This window comes from Triplophysa dalaica, chromosome 5, assembly GCF_015846415.1.
Source record: "Triplophysa dalaica isolate WHDGS20190420 chromosome 5, ASM1584641v1, whole genome shotgun sequence".
Classification (NCBI taxonomy): domain Eukaryota; kingdom Metazoa; phylum Chordata; class Actinopteri; order Cypriniformes; family Nemacheilidae; genus Triplophysa; species Triplophysa dalaica.
Window position 1 is genome coordinate 26,796,332 of NC_079546.1, and position 18,117 is coordinate 26,814,448.

The 18,117-nt window shown below is 35.8% G+C and overlaps 2 protein-coding genes across 3 annotated transcripts; one reads left to right on the forward strand and one right to left on the reverse strand.

The window, feature by feature from the left end:
* Positions 1-6,954: 6,954 nt before the first annotated feature.
* On the reverse strand, positions 6,955-9,763 carry LOC130420682 (E3 ubiquitin-protein ligase RBBP6-like). The gene is made up of 10 exons (XM_056748171.1): positions 9,350-9,763; positions 8,893-8,992; positions 8,773-8,809; positions 8,351-8,392; positions 8,171-8,259; positions 8,001-8,097; positions 7,779-7,918; positions 7,525-7,700; positions 7,347-7,450; positions 6,955-7,257 (listed from the first exon to the last, which is right to left on the reverse strand). Exons 1-10 carry the CDS (start codon positions 9,507-9,509, stop codon positions 7,009-7,011), a joined length of 1,194 nt encoding a protein of 397 aa, XP_056604149.1. The 5' UTR covers positions 9,510-9,763; the 3' UTR covers positions 6,955-7,008.
* Positions 9,764-10,417: 654 nt separating this feature from the next.
* On the forward strand, positions 10,418-17,142 carry LOC130420673 (uncharacterized). Of its 2 annotated transcripts, none has more exons than XM_056748156.1 (7): positions 10,418-10,642; positions 11,165-11,592; positions 11,742-11,847; positions 14,322-14,557; positions 14,771-14,902; positions 15,100-15,267; positions 15,360-17,142. In XM_056748156.1, exons 2-7 carry the CDS (start codon positions 11,167-11,169, stop codon positions 15,591-15,593), a joined length of 1,302 nt encoding a protein of 433 aa, XP_056604134.1. In that variant the 5' UTR covers positions 10,418-10,642; positions 11,165-11,166; the 3' UTR covers positions 15,594-17,142. The 2 variants fall into 2 exon arrangements, with proteins under 2 accessions (XP_056604134.1, XP_056604135.1); XM_056748157.1 differs by having other exon boundaries at positions 14,322-14,539.
* The last annotated feature ends 975 nt before the right edge of the window (positions 17,143-18,117 follow it).

Genomic DNA, 18,117 nt, shown 5'->3' on the forward strand with positions numbered 1-18,117 from the left:
GAACATAAACAACAGATGAATAAACTCACACGTGAACATAAACAACAGATGAATAAAAACTCACACGTGAACATAAACAACAGATGAATAAAAACTCACACGTGAACATAAACAACAGATGAATAAACTCACACGTGAACATAAACAACAGATGAATAAAAACTCAAACGTGAACATAAACAACAGATGAATAAACTCACACGTGAACATAAACAACAGATGAATAAAACTCACACGTGAACATAAACAACAGATGAATAAAAACTCACACGTGAACATAAACAACAGATGAATAAAAACTCACACGTGAACATAAACAACAGATGAATAAAAACTCACACGTGAACATAAACAACAGATGAATAAAAACTCACACGTGAACATAAACAACAGATGAATAAAAACTCACACGTGAACATAAACAACAGATGAATAAAAACTCACACGTGAACATAAACAACAGATGAATAAAAACTCAAACGTGAACATAAACAACAGATGAATAAAAACTCACACGTGAACATAAACAACAGATGAATAAAAACTCACACGTGAACATAAACAACAGATGAATAAAAACTCACACGTGAACATAAACAACAGATGAATAAAAACTCACACGTGAACATAAACAACAGATGAATAAAAACTCACACGTGAACATAAACAACAGATGAATAAAAACTCACACGTGAACATAAACAACAGATGAATAAAAACTCACACGTGAACATAAACAACAGATGAATAAAAACTCAAACGTGAACATAAACAACAGATGAATAAAAACTCAAACGTGAACATAAACAACAGATGAATAAAAACTCACACGTGAACATAAACAACAGATGAATAAAAACTCACACGTGAACATAAACAACAGATGAATAAAAACTCACACGTGAACATAAACAACAGATGAATAAAAACTCAAACGTGAACATAAACAACAGATGAATAAAAACTCAAACGTGAACATAAACAACAGATGAATAAAAACTCACACGTGAACATAAACAACAGATGAATAAAAACTCAAACGTGAACATAAACAACAGATGAATAAAAACTCAAACGTGAACATAAACAACAGATGAATAAAAACTCACACGTGAACATAAACAACAGATGAATAAAAACTCACACGTGAACATAAACAACAGATGAATAAAAACTCACACGTGAACATAAACAACAGATGAATAAAAACTCACACGTGAACATAAACAACAGATGAATAAAAACTCACACGTGAACATAAACAACAGATGAATAAAAACTCACACGTGAACATAAACAACAGATGAATAAAAACTCACACGTGAACATAAACAACAGATGAATAAAAACTCACACGTGAACATAAACAACAGATGAATAAAAACTCACACGTGAACATAAACAACAGATGAATAAAAACTCACACGTGAACATAAACAACAGATGAATAAAAACTCACACGTGAACATAAACAACAGATGAATAAAAACTCACACGTGAACATAAACAACAGATGAATAAAAACTCACACGTGAACATAAACAACAGATGAATAAAAACTCACACGTGAACATAAACAACAGATGAATAAAAACTCACACGTGAACATAAACAACAGATGAATAAAAACTCACACGTGAACATAAACAACAGATGAATAAAAACTCACACGTGAACATAAACAACAGATGAATAAAAACTCACACGTGAACATAAACAACAGATGAATAAAAACTCACACGTGAACATAAACAACAGATGAATAAAAACTCACACGTGAACATAAACAACAGATGAATAAAAACTCACACGTGAACATAAACAACAGATGAATAAAAACTCACACGTGAACATAAACAACAGATGAATAAAAACTCACACGTGAACATAAACAACAGATGAATAAAAACTCACACGTGAACATAAACAACAGATGAATAAAAACTCACACGTGAACATAAACAACAGATGAATAAAAACTCACACGTGAACATAAACAACAGATGAATAAAAACTCACACGTGAACATAAACAACAGATGAATAAAAACTCACACGTGAACATAAACAACAGATGAATAAACTCACACGTGAACATAAACAACAGATGAATAAACTCACACGTGAACATAAACAACAGATGAATAAAACTCACACGTGAACATAAACAACAGATGAATAAAACTCACACGTGAACATAAACAACAGATGAATAAACTCACACGTGAACATAAACAACAGATGAATAAAACTCAAACGTGAACATAAACAACAGATGAATAAACTCACACGTGAACATAAACAACAGATGAATAAAAACTCACACGTGAACATAAACAACAGATGAATAAAACTCACACGTGAACATAAACAACAGATGAATAAAACTCACACGTGAACATAAACAACAGATGAATAAAAACTCACACGTGAACATAAACAACAGATGAATAAAAACTCACACGTGAACATAAACAACAGATGAATAAAAACTCACACGTTAACATAAACAACAGATGAATAAAAACTCAAACGTGAACATAAACAACAGATGAATAAACTCAAACGTGAACATAAACAACAGATGAATAAACTCACACGTGAACATAAACAACAGATGAATAAAAACTCACACGTGAACATAAACAACAGATGAATAAAAACTCACACGTGAACATAAACAACAGATGAATAAACTCACACGTGAACATAAACAACAGATGAATAAAAACTCAAACGTGAACATAAACAACAGATGAATAAACTCACACGTGAACATAAACAACAGATGAATAAAAACTCACACGTGAACATAAACAACAGATGAATAAAAACTCACACGTGAACATAAACAACAGATGAATAAAAACTCACACGTGAACATAAACAACAGATGAATAAAAACTCACACGTGAACATAAACAACAGATGAATAAACTCACACGTGAACATAAACAACAGATGAATAAAAACTCACACGTGAACATAAACAACAGATGAATAAAAACTCACACGTTAACATAAACAACAGATGAACAAAAACTCACACGTGAACATAAACAACAGATGAATAAAAACTCACACGTGAACATAAACAACAGATGAATAAAAACTCACACGTGAACATAAACAACAGATGAATAAACTCACACGTGAACATAAACAACAGATGAATAAAAACTCACACGTGAACATAAACAACAGATGAATAAAAACTCACACGTTAACATAAACAACAGATGAACAAAAACTCACACGTGAACATAAACAACAGATGAATAAAAACTCACACGTTAACATAAACAACAGATGAATAAAAACTCAAACGTGAACATAAACAACAGATGAATAAACTCACACGTGAACATAAACAACAGATGAATAAAAACTCACACGTGAACATAAACAACAGATGAACAAAAACTCACACGTGAACATAAACAACAGATGAATAAAAACTCACACGTTAACATAAACAACAGATGAATAAAAACTCAAACGTGAACATAAACAACAGATGAATAAACTCACACGTGAACATAAACAACAGATGAATAAACTCACACGTTAACATAAACAACAGATGAATAAAAACTCAAACGTGAACATAAACAACAGATGAATAAAAACTCAAACGTGAACATAAACAACAGATGAATAAAAACTCAAACGTGAACATAAACAACAGATGAATAAAAACTCACACGTTAACATAAACAACAGATGAATAAAAACTCAAACGTGAACATAAACAACAGATGAATAAAAACTCAAACGTGAACATAAACAACAGATGAATAAAAACTCAAACGTGAACATAAACAACAGATGAATAAAAACTCAAACGTGAACATAAACAACAGATGAATAAAAACTCACACGTGAACATAAACAACAGATGAATAAAAACTCACACGTGAACATAAACAACAGATGAACAAAAACTCACACGTGAACATAAACAACAGATGAATAAAAACTCAAACGTTAACATAAACAACAGATGAATAAAAACTCACACGTGAACATAAACAACAGATGAATAAAAACTCACACGTGAACATAAACAACAGATGAATAAAAACTCAAACGTTAACATAAACAACAGATGAATAAAAACTCAAACGTGAACATAAACAACAGATGAATAAAAACTCACACGTGAACATAAACAACAGATGAATAAAAACTCACACGTGAACATAAACAACAGATGAACAAAAACTCACACGTGAACATAAACAACAGATGAATAAAAACTCACACGTTAACATAAACAACAGATGAATAAAAACTCACACGTGAACATAAACAACAGATGAATAAAAACTCACACGTTAACATAAACAACAGATGAATAAAAACTCAAACGTGAACATAAACAACAGATGAATAAACTCACACGTGAACATAAACAACAGATGAATAAACTCACACGTTAACATAAACAACAGATGAATAAAAACTCAAACGTGAACATAAACAACAGATGAATAAACTCAAACGTGAACATAAACAACAGATGAATAAACTCACACGTTAACATAAACAACAGATGAATAAACTCAAACGTGAACATAAACAACAGATGAATAAACTCAAACGTGAACATAAACAACAGATGAATAAACTCAAACGTGAACATAAACAACAGATGAATAAACTCACACGTGAACATAAACAACAGATGAATAAAAACTCAAACGTGAACATAAACAACAGATGAATAAACTCACACGTGAACATAAACAACAGATGAATAAAAACTCACACGTAAACATAAACAACAGATGAATAAAAACTCACACGTGAACATAAACAACAGATGAATAAAAACTCACACGTGAACATAAACAACAGATGAATAAAAACTCACACGTGAACATAAACAACAGATGAATAAACTCACACGTGAACACAGAAAAAACACAGAATCCACATAAACAGTCCAGCAGTAAACTTCCTTAGTTTAACTGCTACACACGTGCTCACGCCTCAGATGCGTCATATGTCAACAGGGGGCGTGGTTTAGGCTCCCTTATAAAACAATAAAATACTATCGGTTAAATTTGTCTCATAATTCGCTTAGAGTGAGCGCTTTTTGGCCATCACACTGACTGTAAATAGCAGAAAAATCATTTAATGTTAAATAAAAAAAACTTTTCCCTTTATGCTAAGGTGCCATACATCAATTTAATGTTTCCATGCTGCGGTTCAGACAATTTAAACATGTTAAGATTGAACATCATTGGACTTATTTTATTAGAACATTTATCTGAAGAACTTAATCAATCAAACATTACAGCTGCTACATTCTCTCATGTTGTGACATCTTCATTTAATCAAAGATTTGTAACTAAAGACCGTCACACGAGAACTCGCGATTTTACCACCAGGGGGCGTGAAGAGACTGTTGTCACTATTGCTCAGAAAGGCTGTGAATGTTGTGTATTCGTTTGTAAATAATGACACAACAGGGATAAAATATTGTTTTTTTCTGCAAACATTAAGCCTGATAATTCGTTTGGAAGATCAATTATTTAAATGGTGTTTACAACCCAACAAACACAAAACATTTTACAACATTTAACAACGTTGGATTTTAGTTACGAACTGAAATTAGATAATGTTGCAGTATAACGTTTTAAAACGTTTAAAAAAATACAGCCTATATTTAAAAACATGCAACCCAAATAAAACGTTTTTAAAATGTCAAATAAACATCAAAGGTCTGATTTCTTAAAGTAGTTTAAAAACGTAGATATCATGTGTATTTACTACGAAAACAAAACAAGACCAAACATTAACTCTTGTGACAAGTTATATTTAGGTGTTGAGTAATATCCACATTGCAACAAGATGTTCAAAAAGGTTTTGATAGTAGCAGAATGTAATTCAAAGTTGGAATTTATTCTGGATATAATTATTTATTATGATTACCTTTATTATGATTATTTTTTGTTGACTATCTTTTGAAATGTTTCTGTTACAGACGGTTTCATTTACATTTACATTAGTCATTTAGCAGACGCTTTCATCCAAAGCGAAAGCAAACACTGATCACAATAATGATGGTTTGATCTTCTACATATTAATTTCATGTTGAGGTTACTTGATTAAATTATTTTCTTGCTACATGTTAATTTAATGTTAAGAAAACATGACTCTAACATGTGGAACCACTGAACATGATTAAATCATTTTCAACCATAGTGCCATTTTTTGAGTTTTAATATAATAATTTAATATAAAATTATATTTAGTATTACATTTACATTTTAACTTTAATAATTAATTTAACTTTAGTTGTGAGCTCTTTTTAAACAGCCTATTATTCCAAAGCACATCAGCTGGAAAAGCATCTGACAGGAAAGGCGTAATCTATATAAAGTATGAATGTTATGGGGAGTTTGGTCAAATTATGGCAGCGAGACAGCTATTAGTTGTCTTAAATCAAAGACTCACCTGGTCCAATAAGAACAAGACACTACTTTTAATCCTGCTTAAAAAAGACATAAATCTTAATAAAGAAGTGTTTTGCACACCATAAAAATTAATTTCTGCATGTGGCCCAGTGAGCAAATTCTTTATAAAGTCACACTTTATATGTTCAGCTGCTAATAAAATATATTTAAAAAAATATATATAAGGTAAAACTTCAGTATAGGGACCAAAAATAATTTATAATAATTAAAAAAATTATGCAGGACTTGGGTACTTTTCTGTATTTTAAGTTATTTTTCTTATTGTCTGTTCAAAGTGATAATGATTTAGATGTCTTTAAATTATAGTTAAAGGTAAGAAATAATAATGAATGTTTTTGTTTTAGTATTTTGTGTGTGTGTGTGTGTGTGTGTGTGTGTGTGTGCGTGTGCGGCTTCAAAAACACTTTTCAAACCTGAATAAAATGTAAAATTAAAAATATTTATTAATTCTATATGTCTATGATATCTACTGTAACTATATACATAATATATACATAATGATGAATCTCCCTGGATGTTCTTCATCAGAAAGCATTCTTGGATTTCTTGAGCAGAGGTCCGGAGTCATTGACTTCACTGCCATCATCACGCAACCCCCGTCGCCTCTTACCGGAGGATGAGTTGGTGCGGGAATCGTGGGGTTCAGAAACGACTGAGCTGGACCGATGGCTGAGACTTTGGCTTGTGGAGGAACACGCCGTATAAGAGTTCAGGGGTTTTCGGGAGTGTGAGAAACCAGACCCCTCGGCTCTGTTCTTAAAACAGTTCACTTCCTGTGTGAGCAAGAACCAGAAAACCGGTTTGAAAAGAAGACAGAGCTTGATGCTTGACAAAAGCCTGATGTACAGTTTCACAATCTTACCTGCCGTAAGAACATGTTTACATTCAAATCATCAGGAGACACATGACACTTTGTGCAGCTGGGACAAACATGTTCATCTGAATCCAGCAGACACGTTCGAATACCTGCGACCAAACAATCACATATGTTCTCAAAGGTCAAACAAAACTGAGTTATATTTGCTTGTGTAGAGACTCACACTCATCGCAGAAGCTGTTGCTGCAACAGGGCGTCATCACAGCGTCAGTCATGAGATCTTTGCAGATCTGACACAGCAGAGCATCGGGCACCGGATCTTCATCTGGGGTGGATGTGGACGACTCACTCCTGGTTAAGAAGGGCGGATCTTCTTTCTTTTGAGTTGCATAAGCCTCACTAAACAGAACAAGCGCACAATTATCAACCGAATGCAAATGTGTGTCAGTGGTGAGGTCTCTACAGTTGTAAACTTACGCGTTGATAATGGGAATGACATGCTTTCCACTGCTGCTCAGCATCACTCCCTTCATGTTGTGGTCATCCACCTCCATTAAGAAGCTGACAGGAATTCCTGCGCTTCTCCTTATGCGCTTGCTCCCAATAAATGCTGGATCCTGTGACGGCACAAGCAAGGTTGCATTTACATTCACTGCAAAACGTGCACACAAATCCTGTCCACAGTTAGTTATGTGTTACCCGTGTCTTTGGGCAGTTTCTGATGTGATGCCCAGGTATGCCACATTTATAGCACACATAGTTTGGTTGAAGGCCTCCAACCAGCTTGAGTGCTTCACTGGTAAGTGATGAGAGTCATGATGGAGAGCACTTGAAAATTCAGGTCACAATGTAAACTTTATTATACTCACTTGGTAGAATAGTAACAGCGGCTGGACTGGAACATGACAGCTTTAATTTTGTCCTCCTCTGATGCCTTTGCCTCAGCCAGATTCTCCGTCTGTTCATTTACAAATAAATGCTTTATACGCCTTTTTCTACACAAACATACAGTTTACATAGTTTTCATATTGTTTAGTGGATTTCAGTACCTTGAAAAGCTGCTCAAGTGACATTAAAGAACCATTCACTTGCTGTTGAAAGAAGACCAAAGAGATTTATTACCATTCAGAACCCCATCACACCCAGAGAGACAAACTAAAGACACTTAACACAATGTAAACAGAAACCCACCAAATGACATTTTACAGCAATACTTTAGTAGAGAGTTTTAAACGCACGTATATTAGCTAAACCACAAACATATTTATATTGAAATAAGTTAATGACAGAAAATATAAAACTTATAAGATGACATGAATTACTTAAACAATGAATTTTAACTTATTGAATTTTACAGTAAAAATAAACTCAGGCCTATTGTTCAAGGCTTCTTCATGGTCAACTCTGACCAGCTTAAAGAGATCCTACAGCACAATATAAACAAATCAAGTCAACACTTTTGTTTACATACTGCTTTTGAAGATCCACTTGATGGTTTAGACCAGTTACTGCAAATCAAAACAACTAAGACTTAATGACTGATTGATATTCATTAAAAGATTCATATTCATAACATCATCAAGTGACTTACTTTGCAGGTCTGTTATATGTGGATTTCACCCCAGTGCCAGGGATTCTTCTGACGGTCACCATAGTGTTACTGGGGATGATGTCTGCATCATCAGTGTATTCTGTGGGAAACACACACTTATTTACAGTCTGTCCACACCAACTAAAATAATACCAGGATACTGTATACCGACCACAGTACATATCAATATATAATATATTTATACTATTTACAACCTTAGTTTATAATAAACATACAATATAATACAATACAATACATACTAGTGAGTGTACCAAACGGAGGTGACCTGCAGCGTTTTTCTTAATGTTCATTTAATCATATGTTAAAATAGTGATAAAAGGATAAAGCCTGTGACATCTACCCTCCGTGACTATTTTTCCATAATCACATTTAATACTTTATACCCGTTAAAGAGAGTAAATAAGTCAAAGTTTACATGTAAAATAGCTGAACTTACCTTCATCAGTTTGCTCGTTGGAGATGCGCAGGTCACATCGCTTCAGTTTCTCTCGTCTCATGATTTGTCGTTTCAAATCTCCGAGAGTGATGTGAAGGCCCTCAAAGATCACAGTGTCGTGTGTAAGTTTACTGACAAACTTATAATGAACACACGGCATGTTGCGTTCTGATGCCCCTGCACACAAACAGATGCAATGAATGTAATAAATTGGCAGAAATGCAATAGAAATGAACAGATAATGGTCAGCAAGTAATTAATCACAACAATAATAGATATTAATAACACAAATATGAATATAAGAAGTTAAAATCAGACGACAACGAGGATGTAGAAAGGTGCTCTCGTGAACAGCGATCAAATAGCAACACTAAACAAAACTTTGCTTGTTACTATGGAAACCGATCAAGCGCATCAATTAAAAGCGATCTTGATGACGTCAATGTTTAAGATGCACATCAAGCACAACTAAATAAAAAAATAAAGTTTTATTGAAGTGTGTTAACATTAGTGTTTGGTGTCTATGATTACAGAGTCTAATTACTGTAATAAAATGTAACAGAGGGGATTACTCTTCATTTATTAGTCATTTGTAATGTACTTGCATTTGTTAAATTGACTTAATATTTTTATTCAATATTTCCTTTTATTCGGTTATTTTACTGAAATAAATAAGGGTTACTAATGGTCACAGTTTGTTACATGTAATGTTTAATTTATTAAAAAAAGATTTATATTGTCATTGTGGAGTAGGTTAATGATTTTTTTGTATAAAGCAGAGTGTACTTTATGTAGCCCGATGTAAATAGTAATTATTACATTTTGAGGAAACATACCCAACATTGGTAATGAATATAATTAATTTGCACTGTATCTAAAGATCAATTAAAAATGTTTTTTAATCTTTTTTATTTTACCTCAGTTATCAACAGCGGGCACGCGCAGTGTTCAATTAAACTGCGCTCTAGAAGCGGCTGCTAAATGAGCGCGCGCGCCAAAATGCTCGTACAGGGGAAAATCACCCGCTTCGAAAGTTATCAGTGGATTGAATGGGCGTTGTCAGTGGTTATCAGCTGATTCATATGGGCCAGATGGGGCTACTGGTAGACTCAGAAGGCTGTTATCATCCATCCTAATGGTTAACCACCATTTCAAATACAAGAGAAGACTCCAGATCCAGTCCCAGAGGAATCCAGCTCATCGGTGATCGAACGTCTACAAGATAACGTGGTGACGTTACGCTTTTTCCCGCTTGATATTTTCACTCCCGCATCCTATTTCACTTACTTTCAGGTAAGACCATTTAAATGATAAACTGGGGATTTAAACTGTAACTTATTTGCCAATAAGTAAATAAATGCAGAAAATGTCTTTTAATTGGCGTGACATGAGTGTTGACATAACGATTTAGATTTCATAGTAGCCTGCGTTATAGTTACATGCTTTATGTTAGCATTAACGTTTGCTGTCTGAAGTTTAGTTTAACGCAAAATTACTCTGTAACTGTTCTATGCTGTAAGACAGTTTATTGCATTTTATAACGTTAAGTTATCTACTCGTTAACGCTTCACTGAAGCTAACGTTATATTATACTCGTATTGCGTGAAGTATTCAAACCCAAGACGTACTTTTATAGCAAATAAAGTTATATGTGTTTAAATGTGTATATCTGTCTGTCTATCTAATAGTGTCACCAAATACATATACCTCATCTGCATCCCATGTTCAATGAGGTGTTTATGTCTTTTAGGCTGTGATAAGAAGTATGGGTTGCTTCTTGCCTTAACTAATAATTGCCAAAAATTCTGATTTTAGATATGGGAAAAGCAGTTCAGGGCGTACGCTTCAGGAGCGTTAAGATTAAGGTGCTGAGGAGGTCTATCACTGGCCCTGCAAAGGTTTCTTACCTATATCAAGGTCTCCCCGAGCCCAACTGCAAACTGACCCCCCCTTCAGACCCTCACAAGTCTATTACACCTCAACAGGCTGAACCTGATGATGTGGTACCGAGCTGCAGCTCATGTTCTGAGACTGCGTACAGTAAGGCAAAGAAGAGAGAGCTTCATGCCTGGGATGCAGTTAAGGATGACATGCTTAAGGTGTCATTTGAAGGTTCAGCACCAATCACTACCCAGTGTGTTGTCTGCCAAGAACATGGAGATTATAGGTGTGTTGAGTGCAGCACCACTGCAGTGTTTTGTGAGGCTTGTCTGAATTCACTGCACCTTCCTGATAAGTGGAACGTAAGAATAATAGCATGCAGTCATACACACAGACAATAAACTCACAGTTATTCATTAATTTCTTCAAATTGTTTTTGAACTATGTAGCTGTTCGTGTCTCAAGTTTATTGTTTTAAAAACTTTGTTAGAGCTATAATTCTTTCTTACAGAATGCTTACTATGAGCCATCCACCCTGAGGTTATTCCTATATTTACCTGAAGGCCATGGCACCCATGCATTCTACAAAAAGGGCATGAAGGTCATTGTCAGCACAGGTTTGTCATTTTACAAATTCATTTAATTTTCTTAAAAGGTAAAGGAATCAAATCCGTTTAAATGTGAAGTAAGGATTTCATCAAAATTTGTCAAAATATCTAATAATTATAGTAACAATATTTATAAAATGGTCAGTTCTGGTCCTTGATTCTGATTGGCTGAGCCAAATTCTAAAACGTTATAAAGTACCCCGATTTATACAAGCTGACTGAATTACATAGCCTTAATAACACTTTGTTTACTTTATTTTATTAAAAGCAGGGGGTAACAGTGTGTTTTATAACAGCAAAGGGGGTTTTAATGACTGTGTTTAGCATCGTGCCACAACGCCCTTAGCTGTTATAAAACTCACTTTAATGCACTGCTTCACAGGCTTATTGCGTTATTAAGTTATTAGTGACACACTCAAGGGATTTAGATTAGATTAGATTAGATTCAACTTTATTGTCATTACACATATACAAGTACAGTGTAACGAAATGTAGTTTAGGTCTGACCAGAAGTGCAATTAGCAAGTGCAGATATACAGTGTGAATAAATACAGAATACGATATTAGGAAAATAATTTACGATGGGCATGTACTATAAAAATATGACAATCGGTATGTTCTATGAACAATATATACAGAAGGCTATATACTGTGAACATTAATGTACAGGAGGTTATGAACAGATAACAATATAGACTATACAATAGTGCAAGTGACTTGAGTGTGCATTAGTTACAGACATTAGCTATTAAAGTTACAGTGCAGTAGATGAGTTGATGCGGTTATTAAAGGTACGGTGCAGTACATGAGTAGATGCAGATATACAGTTACAGTGCAGTAGATGAGTTAGTGCAGATATTGAAGCTATAGTGCAATAGATGAGTAGATGCAGTTAGTTATGCGATAGATGCAATGCAATAGATGAGTTAGAGTGCAGTAGGTGAGTTAGTGCAGTTATTGAAGTTACAGTGCAGTAGGTGAGTTAATGCAGTTATTAAGGTTACAGTGAAGTAGATGAGTTAATGCAGTTATGAAAGTTACAGTGCAGTAGATGAGTTAATGCAGTTATGAGAGTAGTCCATTAGTGCAAATGAGCATTCAGTGTAATATTCCTGGTGTGCAAGTGAGCAGAATAGAGTGCAAATGATGCTGAGTGTGTGTAAACAGTCCGGTAGAGCAGATACATGAAGTACTGGTGTGTACAGTTCAGTCATGCATGGCAGCCCTATAGTGCAATGTAAACATTGTAATAGCAGCATTAAGTTAAAGTTATGAGAGGTAGTGAAATCAGTGGGGAGCAGAGTTCAGTAATGAAACAGCTCTGGGAAAAAAGCTTTTTCCTAGTCTGCTGGTTCTTGCCCGGAGGCACCTGAAGCGCCTACCGGAAGGCAGGAGAGTAAACAGTCTATGAGCGGGATGAGAGGAGTCCTTGAGAATGCTGCGAGCTCGACGCAGACAGCGTTTCTTCTGGATGTCCTCAATGGAAGAGAGTGTAGTCCCTGTGATGCGCTGGGCTGTTTTCACCACCCGCTGCAGTGCCTTGCGCTCAGCAACAGAACAGTTCCCGTACCAGACTGTGACGCAGTTGGTCAGGATGCTCTCTATCGTGCAGCGATAGAAGTTCACCAGGATAGTTGAAGACAGTTGGTTCTTCTTCAGTGTCCTCAGAAAGAAGAGACGCTGGTGAGCCTTCTTGACCAGGCATGAGGTGTTGGTGGTCCAGGACAGGTCCTCCGAATTGTGGGTCCCCAGGAACTTAAAACTGGAAACACGTTCAACAGCTGTCCCGTTAAAGTGGATGGGGTCGTTTGTGCCTCCTTTCGCCTTCCTGAAGTCCACGATGATCTCCTTTGTCTTGGAGGTGTTAAGGAGCAGGTTGTTGTTTGAGCACCATGTGGCCAGGTGCAGTACCTCCTCCCTGTAAGCAGTCTCATCGTTGTTGCTGATGAGACCAATCACTGTTGTATCGTCTGCAAACTTGATTAAGGAGTTAGTTCCATTCACAGGCCTGCAGTCGAGTGTGAAAAGGGAGTAGAGAAAGGGGCTCAGTACGCAGCCCTGTGGTACACCAGTGTTGAGGGTGGTTGTGGTGGAGCAGATGTTGCCTAACCTAACAAGCTGAGGCCTGTTCGTCAGGAAATCCATAATCCAGTTGCAGGTTGAATTGTTAATGCCTAGGTTTCCAAGTTTGATGATTAGCTTGGAAGGGATGACGGTATTGAATGCAGAGCTGAAGTCTACAAACAGCATGCGTGCATAAGTGTCCTTATTGTCCAGGTGTGTGAGCACGGAGTGCAGCGCCATGGACACTGCATCATCTGTGCTCCTATTGCTACGGTAGGCAAATTGGTATGGGTCCAGTGTGGATGGTAGAGAGTCTTTTAGGTGTGACAGGACCAGCCGCTCAAAGCACTTAGTCTATACTGATAAGGTCTCTATAGTAGTACTTGGTTATGTTTTTTTTTTACTTTTTTATTTTGCAGGACGGCTCTGCACCGTCACAGTCAATATGTGTACGTGTGAAACAGAAACGTGCACTCTGCTAAGGTATGGGCTCTGGCTAGCAACAGCCGACAAGCATCAGACAGCCTTCTCCATCCCTCTGCTAGAGCTTTTTGTTTGTCTGTCACTGGAGTGTCAGGTTTCTGTTGATGGTTTTTGCAACACCCTGCGCTGGAAAAATAACCTTACACTTGCAGGGGTAAGCCAGTTTGTAGAGGTCAGTTTGAAGTCCTGTCTATAATGTGAACATTTCTGTTACTTTCATAGAATATTGATGAGTCCATATAGACAAACCATCTTGGATTTACAGTTGCTTGCAAACATATTCTTGCTATTTTGCTATAAAATAACAACTTCTCAGTGAACCACAGTCTACAGATGTGAGTGTGGGATACAGTAATGTTTTCACTGACTCCTGCTTATACCGTAGGTTAACGCAATCTACAGAGCCCTGGTGGGAGAATCCATATCTCATTTTAGGCATCACCACTTCCGAAAAATAAGTTTGGTAGATGTTTGCCCACAATTAGGTGATGGGACCACATGTCCAGCATGTCCAAAGGTTGGTTCTAGTTCCAGCGTGGTACTTGTTTGATTAACCATAAATGCATTCTCCATTACCTTATGGCATTGAATTGATAAAAATTGAAAAATTTCTTAATTTTTTGTATAAAGAATTATAATAGAATAGTAATAGTATAAGTGTATCAACCTGTTGCATATACAAAACCAGGATTACTGTAAGTGTTTGTCTTCCAGGCGGATGGAGATGTGATAGTGACATTGGATGCCAACTTTGGCCTTGTGAGAAAGCAAAGCTCAGGGACAAGTGCGGTTGAGCCATTACATGGAACCCGCATGTTTGTTAGTGAAAAGGATGTAGAGGAATACCTGCTTTCACATCTTGACAGCTCAAAGCCTCACGAGGTAAGACATAGTTGTAGAATACGCCGTGAAATATTAGATTTAAAAAAGACCATTATTCCTCCAATAAATCTCGGTTTTCCTTTAATCTTTAGGACTGCAGTAACTTCAAGGCTGGCAACGTGCTGAGGTCACCGCAACAAGCTAAGAAACTTGATGTTACAGGAGTGTTTGGAGCCTCCTGTCGTCATGAAATGCCCCTAATGTTTGTCAACATGAGCCAAGGAGAACGGCAAGTCTATGCCACAGTAGTGATAATTCTCCTGTTTTATTCTACTTATTCAAAAACATTTTTGAATAGCTTGACCCTAGCATTAGCCATATTTTAATTTTATATGTCACCAAATATGAACCTCACAGAATGTAAATGGGGGATTCCAAAATATTACAAAATTTGAACTTTACCACCATTGTATAATCTTCACTTATCTAAGAAAAAGGGTTTGGTTAATTTTGAGTGCCCCTATTGAGTATGTAGGTATTGAATTTGATGCTGGAGATTATGTATATATAATAATGTAATACGTTCGATAAGTGTAGGGAAGAAAGGAGTCAGGGTCGGCGTGGCTGGGAAAACGATAAGTATTTTATTCAAATAATAGTTCCGGGTTTCACACATCCGGTGTTCAAAATAAAAGTCCCGCTCGATCCTTCCGGATCTAAGAATCTCTCGTCTCTCTGTTTCCTCTGGATACAGCGTCTCTGTAGCTCTGGCACTCGTTTTCCCAGCCGGTCTCTCTCTCTACCTCCAGATCTGCCTTTCGCTTTTAAAGCGTCTCCTCGCCAATTACTAGAATGAGAAGCAGGTGTTTTCACTAAAACGTTGATCTGCCTACTCACCGTCTTTCTCCCGACACTCCCCCTCTTCACAGACCGTGCTGAACCACGCCCACCTCGCCACAAATAACATACAATAAATTTACATTGAGCTGATATATCAGCACTGTTAATTATTTCCCTGTTAAATAACAGGAAATTACTGGCAGCAGGGTTACCATTATTTTCCTGCTATTTGAACAGTTAATTCCTGTTAATGTTTTTTTACAGTGCACTCCCCGTAATGTTTTTCTACAGGAATTTACTGTGAATCACAGAAAAAACAGGAAACAACTGGCAGCAGTGTTACCATTATTTTCCTGTTAAATCACCATTTATTTTGTTTCCAATAAATATTGTTAATTAGGGTTAGCATAGTAACGTGTACTGATTGTTATAGACATATTCTAGCTAGAGTTAATACAAAAGGCATAATCCTTCAGGTAACACTTAAGTGAAAGAAAACTAATAGTTCCGTGTTGAAATTAACTTTTTTTTATTGTAATACAAACACTGAAAGATAAATACTTACAAATGTAGGCACACATGGATCAGACCAATCACAAACATATACTGTATATCATGTTCATTGCCGACATCTGTGGTCACTGGACGGAAAATAACAACTGCGTCTGTCTTAAACTAGCAAAGACACTTGCGTTTGGCTTTGCGCTGCGTTGGTGCAAGATAGGGCCCAAAACCTCAACATTTAATGTTCCTTGAACTGCTAAAATTCATTTAAAAAGACTCAAAGGATATACACTGTGACTCCTGGTCACATAAAAATGTTACACATAGGCTCAGATTAATCACAAACAAATTTCGTTTTCTCATGTTCATGGTTTAAAAAGTAACAAATACATTTTTAAACCCAAATACATTTTTCATTATAACAAAATACTGAACTTCATATGCAGTGTTACCTAAACCACTAAAATTCAACATGTATGAATACATTCAAACCAATAGTTAACACTTAATGGAACTCTTCATCAATAAAGAGCAATAAACAATAAAAACACTGTCACTGCTTAGACCACAAACCATTTACTCAAAGCACACAATGAGGATCCTTTGCAAAGTCTTGGGTCTGTATATGACAGAGAAAGAGAGAGAGAGAGAGAGAGAGAGGGAGAGATATGATTTCCATAATTTCAAAATTATATCACATGGCTTGACCTAACAAAAGCTAATTTTAGAAACAGAGCTTAAAACGGACAGAATAACATAAAATAATAGAAAGTGTGATGAGCACAATTCATTGAAAGAACAAAAAAAAGAATGGCAAAAGAGCACAGAAGAGAAGTTCAGCATTCTCACTTTGAAAGGCAGATGAGAATGAATTTCCCCAGCCCCCTTAGTCATTGCTGTTTGAACGTATGTGTAATGTATACATCCTACTCACCATTTTCAAATGAAATCCCACTGAAAGACCATTTACTTCCGCAAGAGGCTGGTGACATGTGAATTGACAGTTCTTCTTTTTTTCCCCTTAGCAGCCTTTGTCCCTTTTTCTGGGTTTATAACCACAAAGCGTCTGAAAAATTATACACTGGTTAAAAATCTAGTAATTCACACAGACTAGCAGCAAAACAAATGTACATGAACTACCCTCAACATGCACTATCTTCTTGCCTCTGCAAATATTTTAAGTTGCACTAAAACTTTCTAAATCAAAGTTAATTGCTAAATCCCGTCACCAGACCTGTGGAAACCATGCTTGAGCCCCAGCCCTGTCACAAAGGTGGACTGGCTGTTGTCCACAAAATTGACAAGAAACCATTATGCAAGCCAATTAGATTTATTAATAGATAAGCAGTAAATTGCTAGATTAAAGCAAGTAAGATACCATTCAAATTTTCACCTGTTTCTGAGACATACATCCTGGGATATTATCTTGAACAGCAGTGTGATAATGGATGGTAACGTTACCCTGCATCTGCATCTGTAATGAAAAAATATATATATAAAAAATGTAAACATTTATCTACAACTCAATGATAATCTGGATTTACCTCATTGATAGGCTAAAACCTG

Excerpts from the sequence above, each read along its gene's own strand:
- LOC130420682 (XM_056748171.1), bottom strand. The coding sequence starts at position 9,509 with ATGCCGTGTGTTCATTATAAGTTTGTCAGTAAACTTACACACGACACT. Across the intron at positions 8,260-8,350 it reads CACTTGAGCAGCTTTTCAAG|ACGGAGAATCTGGCTGAGGC; the intron begins GTACTGAAATCC and ends GTAAATGAACAG. Across the intron at positions 8,098-8,170 it reads CGCTGTTACTATTCTACCAA|TGAAGCACTCAAGCTGGTTG; the intron begins GTGAGTATAATA and ends ATCACTTACCAG.
- LOC130420673 (XM_056748156.1), top strand. The coding sequence starts at position 11,167 with ATGGGAAAAGCAGTTCAGGGCGTACGCTTCAGGAGCGTTAAGATTAAG. Across the intron at positions 11,593-11,741 it reads ACCTTCCTGATAAGTGGAAC|AATGCTTACTATGAGCCATC; the intron begins GTAAGAATAATA and ends TCTTTCTTACAG. Across the intron at positions 15,268-15,359 it reads ACAGCTCAAAGCCTCACGAG|GACTGCAGTAACTTCAAGGC; the intron begins GTAAGACATAGT and ends TTTAATCTTTAG.